Raw genomic sequence first — 27,457 nt, forward strand, 5'->3', positions numbered from 1 at the left:
CTGTAATTGTCTAATTCTGGGTCAAAGCCAAGATTTAATGCACTGTGAAGTATTGACACTGGACTTCACTTACAGCCTGAGCTGCTGCCACCATCAATACCACTTCTGAAAACAGCTGATGATCAGTTTGGCCAAGTAGCCAGAGAGATCACTGAACATAAATCAGCCATCCTTCTGTGTAGTGACATATGTCTTCTAACAGATTAAAATGAAAGGTAGAATAATCTCAGATTAAAGCAGAGCCAATTTAACTGAAGTATATCTTGAACTTGCATTTCTGCTATTTGCTGTTACAAGCTTAATTTCTGAGGCAGTTTTGCTAATTTGCTAAATCTTGCCTGACCACTAGGTGTTATTAAATCAGTTTTCATTGATGCAAATCCTTTGCTAAATGTAGAAAACTGATTCAAATAAAGGAAAGGCACATTCAGTTTAGAACTTTTTTCATTAGAAGCTCCAATTCCAGTACTTTCTATCTTTGCCACTTTTTTTCTGACTTCGCTAGAGGAAATCTTACACTCATCTAATTCCATCATATTTAAATTCAAGCTATTCCCTATTTTATAGGCTTACTAAAATCAGAAAGGATCTCACCAACTCAGACTTGGAATGAGATTCTCAGTCTGTTCTTATAGGGAAGGTCAGCTGAGATGCTTTTACTCATCATCTACAAACAGGTACCTAAAGCGGAAGAGAGCTATGCATGTTTGCAAGTACCTCTACTACTTATAGCAGGAGGTAGCTATAGTAGGAGTATTAGCAGGTAAATTTATCTTTTAGATGGTTAAAGTAAGTGTGATGAATCTCAATTTGCCATATATAAAGGTAACTATATATCATTAAAATGGAACACAATCACAGGAAAGTGGGTTTTTTTGAACATATCTCAGGAACAAAAATTGCCATCATACCTAACTCCCTTCAGCACCTTACTAGAAAGGATTATATACAAACGCAGAAGTAAACCTCTGCCATTTCCCCACAACATCTTACTGACAACTCTAGCTAAAATATCTCCTGTGATTACTTAACTCATGCTCAGACCTCCATTCTCATCAATGCTCACTACCGCAAAGTAGCCTAGACTATAACAGGAGAGACGGAAGAGTCCAATAGAAGTTTTCCCAGTTCCTATCCACAACATATAATTTCTGAGTCATGCTACTCTTTCACTAGCCTGAGCCAGTTCCCTTTGGTTGGAGTCACAGCACCAATTCCCTGTTCGCCACCGCAGCTGCATGTTTTGATTCCACAGTGTATAAAACGTCAAGAATTTCCTGGGTCACACTTACTAGCAGGGACCTAAGCGCTCTGCATGTCCTCTAAGCACATATTGTGTATTTATTAGTGAAGTGGTGCTTTCAAAGGACATGCAGAGGCTTATCCCCTGAGATATTCCAGACTTAAAGAGGAGCTGGCAGCTGGCAGACTCTGAAACAGTCTGGGGCGTAATTCAAATAGCTTCAGTCACCAAGGTCATCCATATTTACAACTCCAGCTTCCAACTTATTGCACGCTATTTTCCCATTACCATTAAACAACTCATATTTGGCAGCATTCACTGCAAACACGGTTGCACACAGACCACAATACTCAGTGTTTTGGGGGACACAACTGGTTAAACATAGAAGAAGCAGTAGCAGTAGAAACCAGGTAGTTGCTTGGCAGTGAAAAAGAACGGGGGAAGAGGGGACAAGAACTATGTTACTGCCTATCCAAATCTAAATAGTTTGCTGCAGTATGCTCCTTGCTGCTGCGGAAAAGTCAGGAATGCACAAACTCCATTACCTGGAGCAATCAAACAGCTTCCTTGGGGATAAACATGATTTATGTACTGAGCTCTTTAAGGCCTGAAGTCCTGGCAATATAAATAAATAAAATAAAAGCAATGTAAGCAATGTATCCAACTTCACCCCTTTAATCTGGTGGCCTTCAACAAGTTTGTTAAACACTACATGCAAGAAAAGAATTCCCAAAAGCCTGTCAAACACAAAATCATGGAGATTACTACATGCTCTGACTCCTACCTTATTTTGCCAAGATATTTGTTTTCCATCTACCTCTCCTGCCTCTGCCATCTGCTGGACCTGCTCCCAGCTATAGAATCACTTCTCCTCTGCTGAAGCACACCCAGAGAGGCAACAATTTTGAGACACGTTAGGATTCCAGGGCTGTGAAACAGCTTCCCTACAGTTATTGGAAATGTTCCTGTCAGAGAATTTAAGTTTGGGGTTTTACTTTCCCTCCTCTTTCTGCTCTAACGGTCAAGAATTTTCTGTTTTTCTTAGATTTCCAAACACCTGGTAACAGGATGCATTAGAGTTCAGGCAGTAAATAGGTGAACTGTTGCTGCTTAGATAGCTGCCTGGCATAATACAGTGCTGCAAAACATGCTACCTTATGATGCCTCCAAGAATTATATATAGTGCAACATCATGAAGCTCTAAATAAAAGCAAAACCTGAAGTGTTTGACATATACAGCCACACATATCGTAGGAAACTATTTTTGCTTGAAGGACTGTTGAAATCCTACATTTAATTAGCCTCACTCTAGTTTTCACAGAGTATCCATAATCCAAAAACATCTTAAAAAAAAAAAAAAAGGCCTGGAACTAAGTACTGACAAGAGCTAAAAGGGAGATTCATAAACCCACAGTCACAAACTAGACACAAAACCCTGACCTCACAGCCACACAGTCTCTCAGGCTACCATGTCCAAGCCATCCCACTGACCTGCTAAGGGGAAGAGGAGCTGCACTGCTCCTGGAGAACTGTGTGATGTCTGCACAACTGCAACAAACAGTGCCCCACTCAACAGCAATTCAGGGGCAAGCTGAGGTCCAGTGCATCTGCTCCAACTTGCTACCTTCATCTCACACTAGGTAATCACCATGGGGGAACGATCCTGCCCCTGCTTTGAGCAGGAGGTTGGGCTACAGACCTCCAGAAGCCCCTAAACACCCAAATTATCCTGTGACTCTGTAATGTACTGATTGGTCTGGAACTCATCAGTTTGGACTGGAAGTAGCTCCATCATTTATTGCTATTGTGGCAACTACATGTCAAGAACGAGGGTCCCACAGCAGAGATGGAGCCCGAAGACACCGTAGCCCAGGGTGCTTTCTCGTTCTGTAGCCCTTCCTGCCCACCTTGCTGGGACAGCAGTGGACTGATTTCACAAGGAAGTGACAACAGACTCCAACACGGTTGCTGGCTTTGTGGTTTTTCTTCCTGCCACCGAGTGAACATGAGAAATATGTCCTGTCACACAGTTAAATGTTGGTCTCCATGACTGCTTTAAGAAAACTTTTGCAATCACACCCACACGATGTGTACTGCACAAAAGGTGAAGTAACATTTGCTTTCTGGGAACGCATTTGACTGAACATTCAGAGCTCCCAGCCCTGACACTAGCTGGTGAAAATTCACCAAGTGCTTGAGAGCATCCAGCAATGGGGCAGTCCAGTTCCCACCTTTTCAAGTCTCTAAAACCAGTCCTGAAAGTTCACATTGCAGCTCAGGAATGCAAGTCTAGAAGACAGGATAGAGAGTAATATTTAACCATGGGAATATCTTCTAGTTGGTCCACGCTACTCATCTCAAGAAATTCAAGCAGTTATTTAGAAAGGAGAATCATATTTCAGAAATAATAATTAAAAAATTTAAAGAGCGGTAATTCAATTTCCACAGTGATTAAACTGTTTACTGCCAGGCTGAAGATGGGCTATTTCATTTTCAACAGTATGATGACATTTTGTTTAATGGTACAATGTGACAATTTAAAAATAAACCAAAGAAATAAACAAATTAGTGCAAAAAGTGTATACCAACAGAAGAGGAAATGCATTTTTAAAGTGATTAAGTACCAGTCTAAGAATGAAGCATATATTTAAGGATGAGAGAACACACACTCTGAGAACACCTGAATTTTCAAAGCATAATCGTGTTTCAAAAGGGACTGGTTGTTTATGCATGCACCAAGAATGTTACAATTGACGAGAGTAATTTTGAATGAGGTATTAAACTATGTTACTCATAGCCTCAGTACTCTAAGAACGTGAGATATTATTTTAGGGAGAGATTTTACTACATAACCCTATCTGTTGCATTACTTTCTCCGCAACATTTGGTGCAAGCCCTTGACAGAGACAGGAACCTAAATGGACCTGATCTAGTAGTCCTACTAAAGACCCTTCTGTGTTCCTACACGCTGTAATTAAAGCTATAGACCAATCTATGCTGCAAGCTTCTCACAAGTTTGCCTTGCAGTTCCCCAAAGGGTGTCTTTTCACAGCCACAGGAAAGCAGCTGTATTTGGGGCAGAAGCTAGATGAAGTAAACATTTCAGAACAATAATCACAGACATAGAAGACTTGAGACACAGAATTTCATTGCTTTCCACTCTGCCTCCTGCCCAGCAAGTTCAGTGTGGAGAATATGCTGGGACTTGATGACCAAAAGCATAGAAGCTCCATGTCTGCTCCAACAAAACACTCTGCTTCCCAGAGCTGTGCCACGGTTTGGAGCCAAAACTATCCAAATGCAGGTGTTGTAGGAATTCTAGAAAAGCTAAATATGCTCAGTACAGTGCTGAATATGCATTATCTGGCCATCAATTTAATGTCAACCATGTGTATGACTCTACTAGAGCACCAAGTGGGAAGTCAGCTCAGCAGAAATGCTATGGGTGACATCCAAAGAGAAAAAAGAGCGCCTCTGTTTTAAAGTCTCACCCTCAAACCGTAGTAACTATCCCCAGTTTTTGACACACGAAGCAAAGAATTGTCCATCAATTCATCATCCCCAAGCATGAGCTGCTGGTGTTCCAGCAGGTAGTCTAAAGCTCAGCATACATATAGTTCACTAGATGCCAAGCTTGTGGACTGTCTTCTTGGCAACATGCAAACACAGAATGGAGGAGAAAAAAAAAAAAAACAGCAACAAATGTTGTTTTGCTGTCTTATTGCTAACCATATGGACATTTTCCCTACCACAGCTCTGAAGTAGGACAGGTACCAGAGATAGCTGCAGTGAGTGGGCTGTATTCCACGTATTTCATCACTCCACTTCCAAATCTCATTGCTTTAACAGCCATCTCTAGAGCAAAATGATTCCCATATGTCCTATCTTGTGGCATGAAAATGCCCTCTCCTATTCCAGTTTCATATCCTCTCTTATACTGCATATAGCCCATTCAAACTGGATCCACAATTTACCTAAGTGACCTGCTTCCATCTGATACTTGATCTTCTCAACTGAGATTATAGTAATTTAATCCATGTTGATTTAATTGGTACTCCCTGGGTTGTCTTGCCCAATTGAGCTGTTCTTAAATTGTCCACTTCATTGAATGTTTTGTTCTTAATTGATTGTCTTTCTGATTTATCCACATATTTGTTCTCAAATTTCCTAACCACAGTCTTTCTTTCTTCGCTATATTGCTTCACCTAAGTGTTTCTTTACTTTATTCTCTGTTTTTACTGTTTCTTCTTCTTCAGTGCCCCTGCTGCTAAAATCTACTTGCCTCTGTTGTGTTGAAACCTACCAACCCTCCTTCTCCCCTCCAGTTTCCTAGGACCCTTCCATCTCACTACCTCACCATCACCCTCTCCCACCCTGCCCTCCAACCACATATATTTTCTTTCCTGGTGGAGTACCCTGTTCCACAATCCCTTCTTTTCACGTGGCAAAAGTGTTCTGACATGCTTCCTAATAGAAGAATAGGTGACCCAGGCATACGCTCCCCACGGCGGCCGAGCCCCCGTGTTGCACACCCTGCCTGTGAGCAGCCGGCTGCTCGGCCAGCACCCGCTGTCCGTGGGTGATGGACATGACACGGGGGGCAAAAGGAGTTGAGGGAACTGGGACAGTTGAGTCCCAGTCCCAGGAGTTGAGGGACTGGTGTCTACCGGGGTCATTTTGGAGTTGGTCCAAAGAATTAAGTTATGCTTGAGCCAGGAGCACCTGAAATGCCGCCTCTGAGTAAGCTCACAAGGGACAACATCACAGCAGCCTGTGGGACGTGAGGGCACGTGAAGAGAAAGCAAGCAAGAAACCCTGAGAGTCGCTCCATGCCTCCAGACGCGTAACATTTCTTTTCCTTTCCTTTCTTTTCCTTTCTGAGACCAGGAGGGTCCAGATATTATGGCAAGATATTACTGCTATCAAGGCACACTACGTCATACAGGCTTGGATAAATGCTGAACATTAGCTAGTACTCTTTTGAGGAGAAGGGTTTACCAGCTTCCTCAGGGAAAGTACCCAAAATATTTTTCATAGTGAATAAACTTTTAAGTTTTTTCCAGCAGAATGCCCAAGTCGCTGACGAAGTTTATACTACATTATAAAATGTCTATATGTAAAACATATAAAGCAAATTGCTTTTGTGCTTCTCAAATAACATTCTGTTTATCGTTTGTTAGTATCAATATTTAAAATATGCTGCTAGACAAAGCAAGCAAAAATCCTGAAAACTCTTTGAGCAATTAATGCAAGAAAAATCTGCTAACTATGAGTATAAAGGTAAAAATTCATTAAATAAACCACTCAGAATCACAGAATCATCTAGGTTGGAAGAGACCTCCAAGATCACCTAGTCCAACCTCTGACCTAACACTAACAAGTCCTCCACTAAACCACATCACTAAGCTCTACATCTAAACGTCTTTTAAAGACCTCCAGGGGTGGTGACTCAATCACCTCCCTGGGCAGCCTATTCCAATGCCTAACGACCCTTTCAGTAAAGAAGTTCTTCCTAATATCCAACCGAAACCTCCCCTGGCGCAACTTTAGCCCATTCCCCCTCGTCCTGTCACCAGACACGTGGGAGAACAGACCAACCCCCACCTCGCTACAGCCTCCTTTAAGGTACCTGTAGAGACTGATAAGGTTACTCTTGAGCCTCCTCTTCTCCAGGCTGAACAATCCCAGCTCCCTCAGCCGCTCCTCGTAAGACTTGTTCTCCAGACCCCACACCAGCTTCGTTGCCCTTCTCTGGACTCGCTCGAGCACCTCCATGTCCTTCTTGTAGTGAGGGGCCCAAAACTGAACACAGTGCTCGAGGTGTGGCCTCACCAGAGCAGAGTACAGGGGGACAATCACTTCCCTAGACCTGCTGGCCACACTATTTCTTATACAAGCCAGGATGCTGTTGGCATTCTTGGCCACCTGAGCACACTGCTGGCTCATATTCAGCCGACTATCAACCAATACTCCCAGGTCCTTCTCTGCCAGGCAGCTTTCCAACCACTCATCTCCCAGCCTATAGCACTGCTTGGGGTTGTTGTGCCCCAGGTGCAGGACCCTGCACTTGGCCTTGTTGAACTTCATACAGTTGGCCTCAGCCCATCGGTCCAGCATATCCAGATCCTCCTGCAGAGCCTTCCTTCCCTCGAGCAGATCGACACACGCACCTAACTTGGTGTCGTCTGCAAACTTACTGAGGGTGCACTCGATCCCCTCATCCAGATCATCGATAAAGATATTGAAGAGAATTGGCCCTAGTACTGAACCCTGGGGTACTCCACTAGTGACCAGCCTCCAACTGGATTTAACTCCATTTACCGTAACTCTTTGGGCCCGGCTACCCAGCCAGTTTTTAACCCAACAAAGCATATGCCAGTCCAAGCCAAGAGCAGCCAGTTTCTTGAGGAGAATGCTGTGGGAAACATTGTCAAAAGCCTTACTGAAATAAAGGTAGACCACATCCACAGCCTTTCCCTCATCCACCAAGCGTGTCACTTTGTCATAGAAGGAGATCAGGTTAGTCAAGCAGGACCTGCCTTTCACAAACCCATGCTGACTGGGCCTGATCACCTGGTTGCCCTGCAACTGCCGCGTGATGACACTCAAGATAATCTGCTCCACAAGCTTCCCTGGCACTGAAGTCAAACTAACAGGCCTATAGTTTCCCGGGTCCACCCTCCGGCCCTTCTTGTAGATGGGTGTCACGTTTGCTAGCCGCCAGTCGATGGGGACCTCCCCTGATAGCCAGGACTGCTGACAAATGATGGAAAGTGGCTTGGCCAGCTCTTCTGCCAGTTCTCTCAGTACCCTTGGGTGGATCCCATCCGGCCCCATCGACTTGCGTACATCTAAGTGCTGTAGCAGGTCACCAATCACTTCCTCACGGATTACGAGGGCCACATTCTGCTCCCTGTCCTCTTCTACCAGCTCAGGGTACTGGGTATCCAGAGAACAACTGGTCTTGCAACTAAAGACTGAGGCAAAGAAGGCATTAAGCACACCTCAGCCTTTTCCTCGTCTCTTGTCACTAAGTTTCCCCCCACATCCAGTAAAGGATAGAGATTCTCCTCAGTCCTCCTTTTCATGTTTACGTATTTATAAAAACATTTTCTGTTATTTTTAACAGCAGTAGCAAGATTGAGCTCCAGATGAGCTTTGGCCTTTCTAATTTTGTCCCTGCACATCCTTACAACATCCTTATAGTCCTCCTGAGTGGCCTGCCCACAGTCTGCCTTGGAAAAGTCCAAAGGTCATAAACCCTCTTTTTTTTTTTCTGAGCTCTAGCCACAACTCTCAGCCAGGCCGGTCTTCTTCCATGCCAGCTTGTCTTTGGACATGTGGGGACAGACCACTCCTGAGCCTTTAAGATTTCCTTCTTGAGGAGTGCCCAGCCTTCCTGGACTCCTCTGCCCTTCAGAACAGCCTCCCAAGGGACTCCGCCAACCAGTGTCCAGAACAGCTCAAAGTCTGCCCTCTGGAAGTCCAAGACACCAGTTTTACTGAACCCCCTCCTGACTTCGCCAAGAATAGAGAACTCTACCATTTCATGGTCACTCTGCCCAAGACAGCTCCCGACCACCACATCTCCCACCAGTCCTTCTCTGTTTGTGAACAGAAGATCTAGCGGGGCACCTCCCCTGGTAGGCTCACTAACCAGCTGTGTCAGGAAACTATCTTCCACGCTCTCCAGAAACCTCCTAGACTGCTTCCTCTGAGCTGTATTGCATTTCCAGGATATGTCTGGGAAGTTGAAGTCCCCCACAAGAACAAGTGCTGGTGATTTCGCAACTTCTGCCAGCTGCCTGTAGAACTCCTCATCCATCTCCTCATCCTGGTTTGGTGGTCTATAACAGACCCCCACCAGGATGCCTGCCTTGTTGGCCTTCCTGCTGATCCTAACACATAAGGACTCAACCTTATCATTCCCAGTCTCGAGTTCCACAACATCAAAACACTCTTTAATATAGAGAGCCACACCACCACCCCTTCTGTGTTGCCTGTCCCTTCTGAGGATCCTACAGCCAGTCATTGCAGCACTCCACATTTGAGTGATGGCAACCAAGTCATAGCTAGCCTGCTGCACAATGGCTTCCAGCTCCTCCTGTTTGTTGCCCATGCTGCGTGCATTAGTGTAGATGCACTTCAGTTGGGTCATTGCCTTCTCCCCCAGCCCTGACATTGTTCCGCCAGCACACCTCTAACGAGCCTTATTTCAGCCCCGTCCCCCTTCTTTCCTAGTTTAAAGCCCTCTCAATGAGCCCTGCCAGCTCCTGTGCTAGTATGCATTTTCCCCTTAGAGACAGGTGGGACCCATCTGCAGTTACCAGGCCAAGTGCCGAGTAAAGCGCCCCAGGGTCAAAAAAAAAAAACAAAATTTCTGTGTTGGCACCAGCCTCTGAACCACACTCAGCCTACAGCCTTCAACTAGGCATCTTGAGATAGGAATACTGCTTGAAAGTTGGTTCTAAAATACTTTTAAATCACGTTCATGTGCTTGGTGCCTATTCCAGAGCCAGCCAGGAAAATCCAGGAGATTTTCCTTCCTCATACACTCAACTCATATGCTTTAGAACCAAAAAAGGTGAAAATGAAATAACAAAGCCTAGCTATATATTCATTAGATTTGTTGAAAGCTAATCTGTTCTTAGCAGTTATCATACTGTTTAAGAAATATCTGTAGACTGAGGCGCATTTCATGAGTGGAAACAGCTTACTTTTCAGGCTTTTTAGGATTTCTTTTAAATTCATCTAAGGCAAACTAAGTTATTGATCTTAAATGAAAAGGAGGAAGAGTCTCAAAGGACACACTGCAGAGAAACACAAGACAACACCTGAAACCAAATGACCAAGTCAAATTCAGGAAAGAACTTAAGATTTGTAGTCCTGAGCAAGCTCCTATTCCTCTAGCCTGGCCCCTGATTTCAAAAGAAGGCTCACTGCACACATGCTCGTGGCTACACGACAGAGAAGACAGAGAAGAGAGCCTTCACCCCACTAAACCCCCCTCCCCCCAACCACTCATGCCAGAGACTGTAGAGGTAACTTTGCCTTTCTCCGTGATGTAGATCTTTAGTTCCACAGCAGAAGAGAAAGCAGAACTTGTACTAAACTTATAAAACACCAACTGTGCTATAAGTGCTCAGGGAAGCCAACACATTCCTCCACAGATGAGGTGGGGGAAGAACAGATTCAAGCCTCTTAGTAGAAGACTTTTACCAGCAATGGACTGTTTGACAAGGGAAGCACAAAACAGGGTTTTTAAACAAAATGAGAGAAAGCACTATGTTCACTCAGCAAAGACCCAAGGCAAAAACAAACATGTTATCACAGGCTGGACCCGTTAGCATTTACTGAACTGCACTACGTAAGTATTTTCACTTGTTCTGTTGTCTAAACAGAACTATCAAAACACATGATTTCTCTAATGATAGGTTTACTTCTTTGTTGTTGTTACCATTTTTGGATCCGCTACGCTCTGCCATTCCCTTCTGGACATGCTTAAACATTTAAAGGCAATGACTGGAGTAGAACTGAAAGAATAAATATCTCATGTGCATTTTTACTGCTTCATCCAGCTGGGCATACTAAACCCCTGAGACGCTCAGCATTTGTCCATAAGGCTCAGCAAGCCTGTTTGTGCTAGGTATTTGCCAGGTGCCAAGACAAAACGTTCAATTAATAGCATGCCCTATAAAGGAATGCCCAGATTTTTTTTCCTCCTTTTCATTTCACCGTTGCAGCTTCTTCTGTTAAAAAAAATGCATCTAATTATAGGTTAATATGTAATTCTCACTATAGAAATCCCTACAATTTAGAAGCCATGAGTCAGGTCCCAGAATTATGATTAAGGCACAGAGATTAGGCATTTGGAAAACAACAACCCACAATGGATTTCTATTTACCTTTTGGCATATAAACCCCCATTCATGCTTTTAAGCCCCTCACTGTAACTGAGGCATAAAAAAGTCCTTCTTTGTTTCCATTACATGAAATAAAGACCATCATAGTTTCACTTGATTGCAGGAGCTAGCATAACTGTTAAAAGGGCAGGCAACAGCAGTCTCTGCAGTATTTCCAAAGTTATATTAACTGCAAGCATACATGGTTCAGGATCTGTTCCTGCTTTGCTGTAGGAGGGTGAAACCATTACCAAGCCAGCTGAAATTCTGCATGTGGGCATCTCCTCACTGCTAAATCTTGGAGGCTGGAGACAGAAAAAGTCAAAGCCCTGGCCCTTGGCAACAGGTCTCTTAATACTCTTGGTTGAAGACCTCCAGAGTAAGAATTTTAAACTCCTTTCTGCTTAAGCAAGGAAGGGCTGTGGCTAAAGTATAAACTTTCTTAAAACTTACAGCTGAGCTATCTGGTTTACAGATAATTCTTCAGAAGTGCAGAAAATGCATATGCAAGCAGACATAAGTAGGCATTGTGTGCAGAGTTTCTCATCACATCAGTATTTCTTAATTAACGTGATAAAAATTACGGAGGCCCAATAAAAAGCAAGTAAAAAATAAACCCAGCATGTATTTCTTTCAAACACATTCTTCGCTCTTCCTTGTATTACATGGGTTGCAGTCAACTCCTCTACCATGAATCAGGATCTTTGACTCCTGTGCAGAGTCCTTTTTCCCCTCCCTAGTTGAACAGCATTTCTTCTCTCTTGCCAGCTCGAGACACAGCTGCAATTTCATTGAAGATTCTCCTTGTCTGTTTGCCTCCCTTTTAAAACTTTGTTTCTTTGTAATGACCTTTCCAGAAATCTTGTTGCTCCGCAGAAACATTTGGATCAAGCAGAAACATACAGCTTTCTGCTTATGCAATCTCTTTAGCATTTTATTTGCCCACATGGTCTTATCGAAGCATTAGAGGAACTCCATGCATCTTGATTCACTCACACACCACAGAAATGTCTATCCTCAGCATAGCCAAACACACACGCACACTACCCTCTACTTCCCACTTGCAGCAAACATTTGCAGAAACTTTGGAAAGACTTAACCCATGTCAGGCAGTAGTATGCATCTCAAAGAATCCTATGCGATATAATGCAAAAGCATCCTCCATGCTTCAGAACCATACCACCTCACTGCTTTCTAACACTGCAACTTGTTAGGGAAAACAAATTTAAACTGTAAGTTACTACCTGAGAACAAAGATTCATTTTCTAGTCCATACTGTATGTTGAATAAAGAGCTATTCTATTCCCTTTAAAAAAATTAATGCTTCAGTGGAAGCCCTGAAGAGATGACAAAGATTTACAGAAAAGCATTAAGCATTTTCCCAGTAGTAAGCTGGTACCCCTAGATGATGCCATGAGTGGCAAGAAGGAACACTACTCACCAAATCCCCATTACAAGTACTTGGATCTTTCTTCCAGAGAACAGTTGGATGGCATGTCACTAGCAAACAGCCCAGATATTTCTTTGCAGGAAGAACTGTAGTAACCGGCAGCAAATCTACTCCATTAATCAAAACTCCTCATCTGCATAACTGGGATAAATCTCACTATGCGTGTTCTCAGACTGAAAATCCTTCAGAGCATGGAACATCTCTTTGCAAGCTTATGGCATAGTATAAACAATAATCTCAGTAGAGAACGGCAATTACTCATAAAACTCCCCACTGATTTTAGCTGTGACCTGGACATGAAGTTCAGTTACAAGAGATAGCCTTGTAACAGAGACATTTCCTTAACTTCCATTATAACTCTACTTCCTTACCTGTCTAAAAGTACATGGGGAAACAGAATTAAGACTCTCCTGGCAATCAAAAGTAAAGATTTAAACACAGCTAAGTAACTTGAGAGTCTTCATGCCATTAAGCCTAAGTCTTATTGACTTTCACTGAGAGAGGCAGGCATTGGTGAGCCTTGGATTCAGAATCACCCTCTAAGTGCATATTTGAGTGCTCTGGGGACTGGTTCTCAAACCCTGTGGCACTTCTGAGCATTACTTATAATGTTAGATACCTCCTCACCCTGCACTGGGACATGCCATAAAGCGACACTGATGGTGCAAGCAGAACATCGTATACGATGGAAACTCCAAATATTGCAGCAGATGAAACAGCATTACAAGAGCTGAAACTTGGCCAAGGCAAAGCACATAGAACAACATTAAAACCTCTTCACTGAAAGGAAAAAAAAAAGTTTTGTTTATCTTTCATCTTTGACAGGAAATACAAAGCAGTTACTCCTCAATTACAAGGTTGGCCACTCTACACATTTCAAAAATAGACAGAGCAAGTTTTCCTGCAAGAAGGCAAGCAAAATAGCTGATCTGTTTCCTCAGCACTCTTTAAAATACAGGCAAGTTACATAGCAGCTTTTAAATTAAAGCTTGTTGTGCAACCTCAGAGCAGAGGAAACCTGATAAGCAGATATCTTATATTGCTACTACATTAATGCAAAGTCCGTAATTTATCTTGAAAGTGTGATAGGCAACAATACGGTACATAAAGAATGGAGAATGACACATGGCATGAGCATCAATGTGATATTCAGGAGTCTGAAGGTGACTGGAAACTCAGTAGGAGAGGGAGATAAGTAAATAATTTCATACAAGTTCTTTATATCCAATTAGCATTCAAAGTAGTGATGATTATAACAGGAGCCATGCAAGGAGTCTGGGGGTCCCTTGAAAGCTGAGACGGACTTCAAGCAGCATAAGGATGGGAAGATATTTAAGAAGAGGTGAAAAGAAAGATAAACAAAATGGTCACTCAGGAGATGAAACTATGCTCACAGTAAACATGGAAGACAAAAATAAGGTAACCATTTCTGTTCAGCCGTTCCAACCAGGTTTTAAAACCTCACTGTAGTCACATTTCTGCTTGAAAAAAAATAATTGCTAAATGAAGAAATTCAAGAGGGCTTTTCAAGAGGCTGATGGAATAGAAGGAGAAGTAAAAATAATTCAATCTGTTGATTTAAAAATAACTGTCAGGGCAACAGGTATAGCTTCTTTTTGAAGCTCAGACCTTCTGTAATTATTACTCTTTTGGAAGAAGTCTTCACTAGGGTTAAGTGACTTATCAATGCCATCACCCACTCCACCCTTTATCTAATCAGTTTAGATGGTAAGGCCCAAGAGAAGAATTGTCCCTGGCTTTCTATGCATAAAAATTGTGACACAGTGAAACCTAAATCTCTGCAGAGGTTTGCAAATACTACATAACACAGATAATGTGCTTCAGCATGAATTTAACTGCACACAGCTATGTTAAAATGATTTGACATTAGTGTGTAACTTTAAGAGCAATTTTCTTGCATTTTGGAAGCCATACATAGCATACAGAAAAAGATGAAAATATATACAAAGATTTTAAATTAAACATTTTTAAGAATATTAAGCAAGTGGAAAAACAGAAGATTGCAGTCCAAACAGCCTCATCAATTCAGTGAGGTTCATCCTCACTGTGGGAAAATAAATTCTAAAGGGGGACAGACAATTCATTTCCCATGCATTTACCTAGTAGGAGATAGTCTCAGAAATAAGTCTTTTTATATATGTCATTGAACATACATCAAATATGCTGTTTGCTTTACTGCTGTGAAGACAAAAAATACAAGCACAGCAATAAATCACAAGTTACTATATTGTATGGATTATTCAGTGTCCATTACATCCACTACAAGGTAGGAAAAGGGAAAACACAGATGTGAAACTATATACATCCAGCAGTATCTGTGTACGCACATACCAGACATTCAGGGCCCTAGTCTGGTAACCAAAATTCCACTGAAGTCTCTGTTCTTCCGGTTCCCTGGTGCCTGGCACTGGGCCTTTGGATGCTCCCAGCTAACAGCAGAAGTCTTAGTTGGTTACACCCTCCCAGAAATGCTGGCAGCACTAGAGTCTTTACAGATTCAAAAGAAAAGAGCAAAAATCTCTGCAAGAACAGATACTGAAAACAGGGAACTCAAGTGTATGTTTCTTGTGGAAGGCAGATTCAAAGTCTGTAAGAAAAAACTATTTATGGGCAAGGACGGATACCATGAGCAAGAACTCAGGAATCCTGAATTTAATTCAATCTTGCCGCCACAGACCTAATCTGCAAAGACACTTTGAACTAACTCAGACAACTAATCCTTATTGTTTTCAAGTAATTTAGGTATCTGAAGGCTCCTAAAGACCTTGAGGGTATAGTCCCAGACCTCTCTGCAACTTGCTTTCTTCACCACAGCCTCCAAATAATTGTATGGGACAAGAACACTTCTCTCATCTTTAACCTGCTCTTCAAATTGGTACCTCTCTGCAAAAACAACTTCCCTGCTCAGATGGAGATGCTAAGAAACTACAAATTGCAAATATCCAATTGCCACAAAATGCAACAAACATAATGGAAAAAAAAAAAAACAGTCATTCAAAATGTTAGTAAGTTAAAAATACAGGCATGCAGTATTGACACCTACTCAGGAGAGCAAACCAAGCTGGATTTGGCAACTGCTGAAGCACAACATTTGAACCTATGGTTCAAACCCGATGGTTTTAGGATAGGGCTCCATGAGCCACAGAAGTAGAAGTAATCTAACCCAGCATTTCCCAGCTCCAATCCGAAATTCATTTTTCATGTTTCAGTGAAACAAGCAGCAATAATTTAGAATCCTATAAAGCTGTTTAAGCAGGGCAAAACTCTTATCTAGTCAACTTGAGCAATATGAAGGTTTATCTCAGATTTGCCTCGAATTATCCCAGTAAGGATCACACCTCTTATGTAATTTCCAATGCCTGCATCAAAAGAGAAGGAAAAGAAGTCAGCTGAACTAAAGGAACTCCTGCTGACTTGGCAATAGCATTCATCTTACCCAGACTGGGAGGTGACCTGGAATACCAGCTCTGCATTAATGAGACCTAAAAATGAAAAATGATTTGTAGGAGAGGATGTTCTTTGGTGTTTGTTGTGATTACATGTGAGGTACAGCTATTAACAGCTGGCAGAGAGCAGCTGACAGATCACAGTAGGAAGACCCACCTGGCACCGCACATGACAGTGACAGAGCATTATTTTTGGATGGCACATGAAGCTAACCACAGAAGAACCTTCACGCACTCTGTTCACACCTACACAGCATTAAGAGCAGACACCAAAAGCACCGCAGTCCATCAAGTCTGCATATTTTGCCTGGATATTCAGCCGCTTCTGTGTGATTTCAAGCTAGTAGTTTCACCTCTCTGTCCCTGGAAAATGGGCAACTGGCCAAACCTGAGGAAAATGGAGCAGACAAGCCACCTGCAAAGATGAGCACAGCCAGTGTAGATCTAGGGACGGGGGGACAGCACTGGGGAGCAGAGCCAAGTTGTAGCAGATGCATTGGACTGGAGGCAGGTCACCAATTGTGAGTTCACAGGAGATGTCTGCCACCAGCTCAGCCAAGCCACCCCCAGAATAAACCCTGGAGAACCTTTTGGCATCACACAAAGCTGCTGCAGCAGAAGTAACAACACGATCCGAATCTCAAGGGTAGCATTTTCATTGTCCTCATCTCACAATTGTCTCATCTCTTCTTGAGGAGTCTCTAACCTCTAACTCAGTCACTAATCACCATTGAACCATATAAGTTAGTGCAGTGGGAGCTCTGACAGTCAAAAGCCCATTCACTGTCACAGAACGGTTTGGGCTGGAAGGGACCTTAAAGCCCACCTGTTTCCACCCCCCTGCCACGGGCAGGGACACCTCCCACCAGATCAGGTTGCTCAGAGTCACATCCAGCCTCACCTTGAACACCTCCAGGGATGGGACATCCACAGCTTCTCTGGGCAGCCTGTGCCAGTGCTTCACCACCCTCTGAGTGAAGAATTTCCTCCAAATGTCTAATTTAAATCTCCCCTCTTTTAATTTAAAGCCATTCCCCCTTGTCCTATCACTGCACTCCCTGGTGAAGAGTCCCCTTCCTGCAGGCTCCCTTTAGGTACTGGAAGGCCACAATAAGGTCTCCCTGAAGCCTTCTCCAGGCTGAGCAACCCCAGCTCCCTCATCTGTCTTCATAGGAGAACAGAACTTTTTCCACACAAGGTTGCTGACTGCCCAGAGGAGCCCGCCCTGGCTGAGAAATGAAGAAGTGTCAGATACACACACAGCACTTGGGATATGCGGTTGTATGGAGCTCATAAAGCAGACGGAAAGATTCAGCTCTGCCTTTCATCAACTGCAATAATTTTAAATAAAATAATCCTAAAGGTATTCTTGAATGTAATTTATTTCACTAATAACAAACAGCAATTAACAAAATTCTTGCCTAAATAATTTAAGCAGCACTAAGCCCTTAAAAAAGCTAAGCAATCTGTAAAAACAATTAGGGCGCAATAACGTTAAACACCTCAGAGGATGACAAGCCATTATACTGTAGGTAAATTAGACACGTTAGCCATTAGTGACTCTAATGACAGTCTCATTCCTATTCTGACCGCTTTGTAGTGTGGGCAGCCCAGGATCAAGCAGTTTGCCATCTGACTGACAGACTGTTATTCAGCATTTGTCAGAGACGAGATATTTCCACAGCAGAGTTTGACTGCCCTCAGCCAGTAGTGACTTGAAATTTAAAGGATGCTAACAGCAATAATTTGCAGTTAGGCTGTGCTTACCCCTGAATGCCCAGAACCTGAAGGCTTTACAGGAAGCTATTGTCAACTGCGGAAAGGATTTGGACCAAGAGCTCTTAATAACCTCAACTGTATCTTCAGGCTTTTCACGATTTGTTCCTTCATCTAAGAACCTAGGCAACTGCTACGCAGACACCCACCACACTGATGCCAACAGGACCCAGCACACAAACATCATGCAAGGATTACTCACGGAAGTCATGTATGCAGAGTCAAGGCTGAAAGCATGCTCTAAACACAGATTCATTCCAAAGCCAAAGGCTTAATCCTGCTCATTTTGTTATACTCACAACCTGTCCTTATTCACAGATGCAGAAGGCAACACATACTGCAAGTGAAGGACACAGCCTCAGAAACACATGACTATTTACACAGGTGTTTAGATTTGGAAAACAATTCAGCGAGTCCATGTTCAAACACAAAACCCTCATGTAGATCATCCCCCAAGCACCCGGACAGTGCATGTACCTGCATAAACAAGAGCATACATCGGTCAGACCTTTTTATAGGGTTTCTGAAGGAGGAAGGAGCCACTGTGGAGATTAAGGAGTTGCTGGCACTCATCTGCCAGGGTTCAGCCCACATTAGCAGAGGTGCTTTCTCTGACCTTGCTAAGCTACTCACTTAAGAGCTCTTTGAATCAGGCACATAATGCAAAGGGAACAGCACTCCCTAGTTTTGAAAAATATATTTTGATAAAGTTAACTACCTGGGGACAACCATCATCTACTTCAACAATAGGAGCCAAGTGAGTTTATAGGAAGAGAGATGCAGAGGTGTCTTTTTTTTTCACTACGTAGCAAGAACCTGGCTATTTGAACACTTATACAGTACTATGTTATACAATATAGTATTATACAAAGAAATATATGCAAGCACTGTATTATACAAATCAGTAATGGAAAATCTTGTACTTCCTCATACAGATTTTTAGCAGAAGTACAGATTTGTTCTTCAGAACTGTGCACAGCCAAACTTGTTTCACAACCTCCTGTGTGCAGGAGTGCTAGAGAGAATAGCAATCTATGTCCTTCTTAAATAAGGATACTATCTTATGAAAACCCACTCAATATTAGGCTATTATGGAAGGCAGTATTACTTCAAAGTCCGCACACAGGTTGTCTACAAAGCTCTATACCTGCTCAACACTTAAAACAGAGACCTGCATTCATAGAGAGTTTCCAGTACAAACTGAAACTTGGAGCTTTTACAATGCTCTTACGTAAAAAGAAAAGAATGGTAGCAAAGAACATCATTGTTTCTGTTAATTGTATTACAATATAGAGAAGTTTACCTGACGAGGACTTCAATTTCATAGCTTTCTACTAATGTTAAGAGCAGCAAATATATGCAGTAAGAATACAGAGATCTACATCACTATTGTTTGACTATTTTGGTATATTCACTACATATCTCCAGTGAAAATTTCCTTTAAAAAAGCATTAATTCCTAAAGCAGATTGATTTAAAGTTAACTGTATTTAGCACTGCACCAACTGAGCAAGACACAGATGAGAAACCATAGCTCACTTTATTGCAAGATATTCTCTTCTGTAAGCATCCTTGAGATAACCACTATGCTTAGACAGTGGAAAAATATCTGGGCAGGTGGAATAGTTGAGAAGCCACACAGAGTTTGTGTTTGTAAACCATGTGGCTGAAATAGACTAAAAAATATTTTTTAAACTGAAGTTGCAGCAGCTGTGTCACCCTTCAAAGCAACATTTGGCTTACAAACACGAGAAATAATGCATCAAGCTCTCTCCTATATCACCTATCAAGGTAATTTTAAAAAAATGATTAATCTACCTAAAAAATGTAAATCTGTGGCACAAAAGAATTAAGATAAATTAATAACTGAGGAGACCAACCCAGTTTATTCCAGTTTTATATCCTGTGCTCTAGAACAAGGATTCTACATCAGAACCTCATTGTTAGCTCTGTATTAAAGGGAGGACTTCGTTCAGGCCTAGCTTCTATTAACACAAACCCATTTATCATCTCTCATTGCTTGTATTTCCTGCAAGCTCCAGGTGCGGAAGGGTGTGCTTTTGAAGAACTGCAAAGTTTCTGCTATCCCAGCAGACAAGATACTAAGCAATCACATGCCAGCTCCAGTCCACGGCAAACACAAGTTGAGCTGCATTCACAAAACAACGAAGAACACCAAATAGAGCTGTACGCCAGAACAGAAGCCCCTAGGAACTGGGATCTGATTCACTGTGGCATTTACGAAAGAAAGGGAGTCTTTCCGCAGGCAGTCCGGTTACCACTAACTCCGATCTTTCATCTGCTGCTTAGAGGACAAGGAGAAAATCCAGCTTCCCACCTGGAGGGGAAGGGAGACCCCGCAGCTGTCTGCGTTTCACCCAGCCGCTCGAGCGGGTTTCAGCAGAAGGCAAATCTCCTCCGCACCCCCTTTCAGGCCAGGGGCGCCCAGAAAGCCCTCCCTGCCGCAGGAGCACCCGGCTGCACTCCGGCCCTTTGCCTGCTCGGCCCAGGACGAGCCCCCCACAAAAGTCTGGCGGAGCAGAAGGGGTCGGGACCGGGCTGGGGGCGGCAGGAGCGGAGGGACGGGGCTGGCAGCGGAAAGTTTGGGGCGGCGAGAGGCTGCCCGTCCCCGGCCGCCCTTGAGCCGGCGGTACCTGAAGCCGGCGACCGCAGTGTGGTTCCTCCTCCACGCCTTGCCCTGCTGCAGCAGCACCCCCTGCACGATCTCCTTCTCGTCGGGCAGCCGGTAGACGGGGAAGACGTAGAGCCAGCAGAGGACGAAGACGCCCAGGGCGCTGGCCCCCACGGGCAGGCGGGTGCGCGGCCACTTCCACGCCAGCCCCGCCATCCTCCTCCTCCTCCTCCCGCAGCGCCGCCGCGGCGCCGGGCTGCGCTCCTGCATCAGGCCCTCGCTGTGCGGGGGCCGCCCAGCCTCGCCGCCCTATGCCCGGCGGCCCGGCCGGCGCCCGCTGCCCGCGGCCATCGCAGCCTGGCCGGGCTCCTCCCGGGGGCTGCGCCGCGGCTGGCTCCTCTCTCGGCGGTGGCTGCTGCCGCCCTTCCTCACGGGCATTTGGTCCCTCGCTCTGCCCGCCAGGCGAGGCGAGGCGATGCTCCCCTCCCTCCGCCTCCCGCCCGCTCTCGCTGCGGGCCGCCCCGGTAGATTTCCACCCCGGCCCCTTCCCTCGCTCAGCCTGTGCGAGCTCAGCCCCGCGCCGGGGCTTCCTTCCGCTTGCACCGGGGCCGAGGCAGCTCCCGGCCCTTGCGCGGGGCTGAGGAGCCGCCGCCGAGCCCCACGCAGTCCCGGCCTCCTCCCCCGGGAGCCGCCGCACCGCCCGGCAGCGGCGCTCCCGCCGGGGGCCGGCGCCGCAGCGCGCCCTGGCGGCCATCTTCTCGGCCGCGGAGCCAGCCCGAACCACCGCCTCCGGGCTGCCGCCGGGAGCCGGCTGGCGAGGAGCAGCCCCCGGCTCGGGGCTGCAGCTGGGAGGGAAGAAGTGGCCCCCCAAAGCTGAGCCTGGAAAGGTTGGGGGGTGCTCGAGATGACTCGAGAGCCTGACAGGAGTGGCCCGTGTAAGAGGGGAGCGGGCTCCGACTGACAGCGCCGTTATGTTCGTGTGTACCCACAGCTACTTGTAACTTGGGAGATCCAAGGATGCGAGAGGACATTTACAGCCTCTCATGTCCGAGACCTATTACTGCGTAAGAAATATTGTTTTCATTCACACCTTACACAGCAGAGCTGTCTAGAGCATTAGAGCTGCGCTCTCCAGGCCAAATGGGAAAAGAAATTGAGCAATGTGTTCCTGGCCAACACCTGACAAATATGTTCTGAGTAGAATAGATGTTTACATCCTCCCTAAGTAAATTTGTATTTTTGGTGAGGAAGCTATTTACCAACAGTAACATAAAACTGTCCAATCAACTCTACTAAAAACAAACAGAACTAATCAATCCGTCCCTGGGAATGTTCAAGGAAAGGTTGGACTGGGTGCTCAGGGGACATGGTTTAGTGGGTGATATTGGTAGTAGCATAATGGTTGGACTGGGTGATCTTGGAGTCTTTTCCAACCTTTATGATTCTATGATCTTTAGGGAGACTTATTCAAAATGTAGTTAGCTAGACTTATCAAAAGTAAAAATTATTAAAATGTGCAAAACTGCACGCATTGTTGTGTAAATGTGCAAAACCATGCACTCCAAATTAAATTCTGCCTCGTTGCTCACCTTTAGCCGAGAAGAGAGACAAACCTGAGTCTTGATGTCACTTGGGAAACCAGAAAGTGGAAAAAGGAACAAAGAGAAAGTAGAAATGGCTTATTCTTTGACTGTCCAAACTGGATGCAATGAAGTAAGTAGAAATGAAATAGATGCAGTTACTTGCTAGTTTCTTCGGTAACGTAGTCCCTCCTTAAGTAGTGTAGGGAGGGATCATTTCTTTAATAAAGGATTTCTGTCCTTACACAATTGGATGCAGGGTTGGGGGGTATTTTTTATTTGTGAACCTATAAGGTATTTCTAAGCCTTTCCTCTTTTTTTTCTTTCCTTTTTTTTTTCCTGAATATCTTTCAGCCTCAAGCCCCCAGGCTGTTCACTGAATTTATAACAGTCCACAGTCTGTCTAGTGCAATGGCTGTTAACTCCTTCACCATTTCCTGCCTACAGCCCACAAGGAGCCAGATGTACCAAGACAGAGATGAGGCAGAGCCTGTTATGTTGTTACTGACATGGCACAGAGAACTGAAAATGTCTGTCCTCGTTCTGTTATTATACAGGTAGAAATTTCTTCTTTCCTTACCTTCTGACAGTGAGCCCTGAAGAAAAGCGTACTGATGCTTTACATTGTGGGTAATGATTTCAGGTGGAGAATAAACTGAAGGTAAGAATAAACTGCTAAACATTAATCTTGCTTTCGAGCAAACAGTCTTAACTACCTCAATGGCAGTTTGCAATCATTGTGAAGATGTAGTAATTGACAATCCGTGCCTTTAAATCAAAGCCGAAAGATGGAAATTTCCTCTTTGCTGTACTCCACATTAGTGAGAACTTCAGTAGTGAGATTTATTCTCATCTTCATTCTTTTGGTCCCAGGTAAGATCTACAAGCAGAAAGGCTAATTATTCTGGACAAGGTTCATAAGCAGGCCTAATACAGGAAAAGAAAATATATATATATATATTGAGAGATGCCTTCAGAAAGAAACAGAGAAGAAGCAGTGGGTGAGACCAGTGAATAACAAGCATTTTGAACATTAAGAAGAAATAGAGATACTATCCACAGATCAGAAAGAAAACAGTGTTATGATTTTCCTGGGTTCACTGCAAAATCCATCAGCAGACCTCTCTTCCAGTTTTCTATTGCCTGTTTATTTGCCACAACAATGCAAACAGTACAGCCATGCAGACTCATTCACAACATCCCTGAGCTAGCTGTACTCATCTGATGGCTTTGCATTTCTCTTTCTGCCCCTGCGGGTGGAGCTGATACTCTGCTCAGTTACTTAATGCTGCTGCTGTATCTGAGAAAGCCGTGCTCAGGAGAGCAGGGTAAAGACCTTTTCTGAGCAGCTCCTCTTTCCGTTACCCCCAACCCAAAGCACACATCAAGAATAGAGCTGCCTCTGTTCAAAAATCCAGTTTTTAAGTGTTTTCATTTAGAGCTTCCTATACATATCCTTTGGTGCCTATTCTTTGCTCCCTTTCAAGCCCTCTCGTTTCCAAAATGACAGGGCTTTACCCCTCTGCTTCAACACTCCACTCATTTTCTGCTCTGCAGATTTTAGCAGAGCAGTTGCATTGGAATCAGCCTTTAGGCTGTACCACCCTTTCAGTTTATGAAAATGCTATTGTGTCATATACCTACAAGATAAATCTGTTATCTTCCAAATGCACTTAGTTACCACCTGACTGAAATACCTCACTCTATGCACTGCCGTCAGTTCCGCAAGTATTTCATGCTCCATTAGTAGAGTCTATGTGAAGAATGGCTTTTTTTTCTAAGGAAGAAGGGAGCTGAAAAAAACATTGGTCTTTAGTGTATAATGGCAGCCCTTATTCCCTGCTACTATAAATGTTCCGTGCTCATTTTGTACGTGTTTTGGCCAAATGTTCAACAGCAAAATGTTCAGAAATCATCATCTGTTCTACATGTTATTTTAGGTCAGCTTTTGTATGATGTCACCTTTGAACATTCTGATTTCTTTGCATTCCTTCAATTGACATATTTTGAAAAACTAACATCTTCATCTTCTTTTGTAAGAATAACGCAAACAATGAGAGTACATTTATGAATGGACAGTTACCCATACGAAGACCAGTTGGTAAATTCCCATAATACTTCTTTGCATCAGGATTTACTTTGCAGCTTTGCTAAAACCCCTAACAAATGTGTATTCTCACTGATAAAACATTTTAAGCCCCTACTATGACAGACAGTTTTCTATAATCCTATTAGAGGGGGAGAATTTTAACTACAGCCAAGAACAATATCAAATTAATATTCCTGGAAAAGCATGGTGTCCAAATCTAATCTGCTTTTTACCTGGCTGTATCAGTTGGCTTAGGAAAAAAAGAATATCATTTCTCCGTAGAAGTTTTGCCATATCTTTGCTCCTCAGCTACCATGCTGTAATAATATTATTACTGTGACAACACGTACAATCATCTTTTCAGCTGCAGAGAGAAATCGGAATGCACAGGGAAGAAACATAAAATGGGGAAAAGGATCTTACTGATCAAAGACGGAGTTCGTTTCCTAAAACAGAGAACCTCTGTTATGAGCAGTGTTGAAAGGACTTTCAAAACATCCTTGTATGTGGCCAGTAATGTTACCCAGTACCAAGGTGGAAAAAGGAGTAAAAACCTACAGGCTTCAGTAACAAAGACTGTATCAAGCCATTAACCGCAGGAACTTTGCTTTTGGGTTTTGCAGGGAAATGGGAGAGGGGGAGGGGATGTATTTAAAACAGATAAGCACAGCCTTTTTTTTTTTTCTCCACAACTTTGCCATTACTGCTGTACATCATTAAGGTATCTCCAGGAAAGTCATAAAGACCAGACTTCTATTGTACAGCACTGGCTTTAGGACACCTCTTTAGCACATTTTAAAACATGTGAAAGTGTCTACGAAAGACAGGGGTGGTCAGGAGCTACACTGCTGTTACAATATGGGAGTACAGTGAATTTCACAGTACATATCCAAATCTCCCTCCCTCACCCATAAAACAAATGCTCACACAATTAGTATAATTTTATCCAACTGAAGTAGATGCATCTATAAATCACAATAAGCTTATTATAATCTTTAAAGGGTTTGACCTTATGCACAATTGGATCCAGTAGGTCTGGCCTACTGTAACAAAGGGAAAGAAATCTGCTTCCAGACCAGACCACTGCAATATTTATTACTTAAATAGAAGAAGCTATTCTTCCAGAAGAAGCTGTTCTTCTAGAATTCCTAGAAGAAGCTCTCTTTATAAAGCACACTGCCTCCATTCTGAGAGATCAGTTACAAAGAATAGTTTAAAGTTGCAGAGAAAAAAAATATGGTGCACACATACGCATACATTACTGGAGACAGGTTTGTTCAGCAGCCTCTCTGAAATCTTCCATAGGGAAAATTAATCATGAACATGCTGTAGTGAATGTGAACCCCTGTGTGGCCATATGCATTGTCCTTACTAGTGAAAGCAATTTCTACTGCAGTTAAGGGGGTTACTCACAAGGAGAAGGGCTACTCAGAAGAGTCAGGGACTTGCTGGAGTGGTATCAATTATGTGTTAGTTCTGACACACCAAAAGCATTATGGCTGGAGGGATCCTTTTATGATACACCATTTAAAATGGAAATAAAATGTTTGTAGGAGTAGCACTGGAACATGCACACGTACATGCACACAGACGTCAAACAAATTGCTTAAGCGAGTAGGCACTTACCTTGTTTAGTAGAGTTCCTTTGCCTTGGGGACTCAGATAGATTCTGACCTCATGTCTGACATTTGCTGAAATTTCGATCTGAGCTGTTGCTGTCAGGAAGCCATCATTCATAATTCAGCATTGTTTAAGAATGCCTGTTCATGAGAAGGTCATGTCTGATATACAGAGGGACATAATAAATTTGGTCTGCAAGAAGTAATCCCTCTAAATAAATAAAATAAATGAAATAAAAAGAAAGGAGAGGAAAGAGCTTGTTGATATCGCTGCCTTACCTCTTCTTCCTGTAACAAATACTTCTTAGCTATCATTAAGGAAAACCATGATTTTGTGTGAGGCATGAGAAGTTCCTCTCTGCTTCTGGGACTAGCTGAGAATTAGTAGTGGGCCTAGGTTATGAGATTTGTTCAGTTGTCCGCCTCTAAGGTGAACAAGGGTGATACAGAAATGTGTTTAAAGAGAAGTTTCAGCAAGGATGGTTGCAGCCCTCAAAGCCTAAACCATCTAGGAGGAAGCCTCACAGATGCTCACTGCTTGCAGCCTCCTCAGGCAAGCACATGGACCCTGAGCAGAACCTGTTGTGCAGGATGGTGAGTAAAACCAGCTCCAGCATACACAGCATAAATGGAAACCTGACTTAAAATGGAGAAAAAGCAAGGCTTTAGTGACAGGAAATTGAACAGCCTGGCTAGATGAGATTTCAGGTGCAGAAACAGTGCAAAAACTGCTGACTTCTATGCTGAACTAGGGTTATCTGTAAGATTTACATTAGCCACATCTTCCATTAGCCCATTTATTTAAAGCAAAATTCACATGCTGACCTCCGGAGAGCTTTTCCAAATATATTAATTGAAACATACTTGTGAATAGCAAAAATATGCATACAACAATATTTATATACAGGAACCAGAACCATTCTGGCATTTTTAAGTAGGTCTCAGAAGTTTTTGTTTGTTGTTGTTTTGTTTTGTTTTGTTTTACAAAGGAAAGTTATTGTTACCATTATTACCCAGGGGAAACAGAGACAGCTGAAAAGGCTTGACTGATGACTGAGGTAGATTTGGATAGATTTGTGACTGAGACTTCTTCAAGCCTAGTGTAGTACTGTAGGACACACACTGCAAAGACAACTTCAGTTGTAATTCAAACTCTTGGATGCACCAACAGGTAATATCAGACAAGTGCTTCAAAACTATTATGGATTTTTTTAAGGCCTCTAAAGTTATGCAGCAGCATTTCACCTAGACCCAGGCAAACAATTTAAAATTTCATTAGTGAGCAAACAATAATTAAAGTTTATTTTGTTTCTTCACAAATATAATGAAGATAAGAGCAAGAGATTTTATACCAAAAGACAGAGATGAAGCTAGAAAAAAAATTTGTTCTCTGTGCTGAATGAAAGCACAAAGCACTAGCAAAGGAAGACAGAAGCACTGTATGACTCAGTAATGTTTCTGAGGAAAAGCAGCCTCATATAGAGATCTGTAGTATTGCCCAAATCATCAACACCATCACTAAAATCTCTAGCGATCAAGAAGCTGGGAAACATCACTAGTGCAACTTGCATGTTCCTTTGCTGAACTTCAGGGGCACTTCACAGTCTCAGGTCACAGCAGTTCTTTCACACTTGTCAGTTAGTAATGTGATCTCTCCCATGCTATCCAGGTTGCATAGACCCTGGACACACAGTCACCAT

General features: G+C 43.3%; 1 protein-coding gene across 2 annotated transcripts in view; it reads right to left on the minus strand.

Moving 5' to 3' along the window:
* The window catches only part of ST8SIA1 (ST8 alpha-N-acetyl-neuraminide alpha-2,8-sialyltransferase 1), a 142,399-nt gene extending 121,612 nt beyond the window's left edge, over positions 1-20,787 (minus strand). Inside the window, exon 1 of one of the 2 annotated variants that reach the window (XM_035540802.2) lies at positions 20,492-20,787. In XM_035540802.2, coding sequence (XP_035396695.1) covers positions 20,492-20,739 — 248 coding nt within the window. In that variant the 5' untranslated portion in view covers positions 20,740-20,787. The remainder of the gene's footprint in view (positions 1-20,491) is intronic. The other variant, XM_035540803.2, reaches the window with a different exon arrangement.
* Between the last annotated feature and the right edge of the window lie 6,670 nt (positions 20,788-27,457).

The sequence above is a fragment of the Cygnus atratus genome, chromosome 1 (genome assembly GCF_013377495.2).
Source record: "Cygnus atratus isolate AKBS03 ecotype Queensland, Australia chromosome 1, CAtr_DNAZoo_HiC_assembly, whole genome shotgun sequence".
Lineage (NCBI taxonomy): Eukaryota > Metazoa > Chordata > Aves > Anseriformes > Anatidae > Cygnus > Cygnus atratus.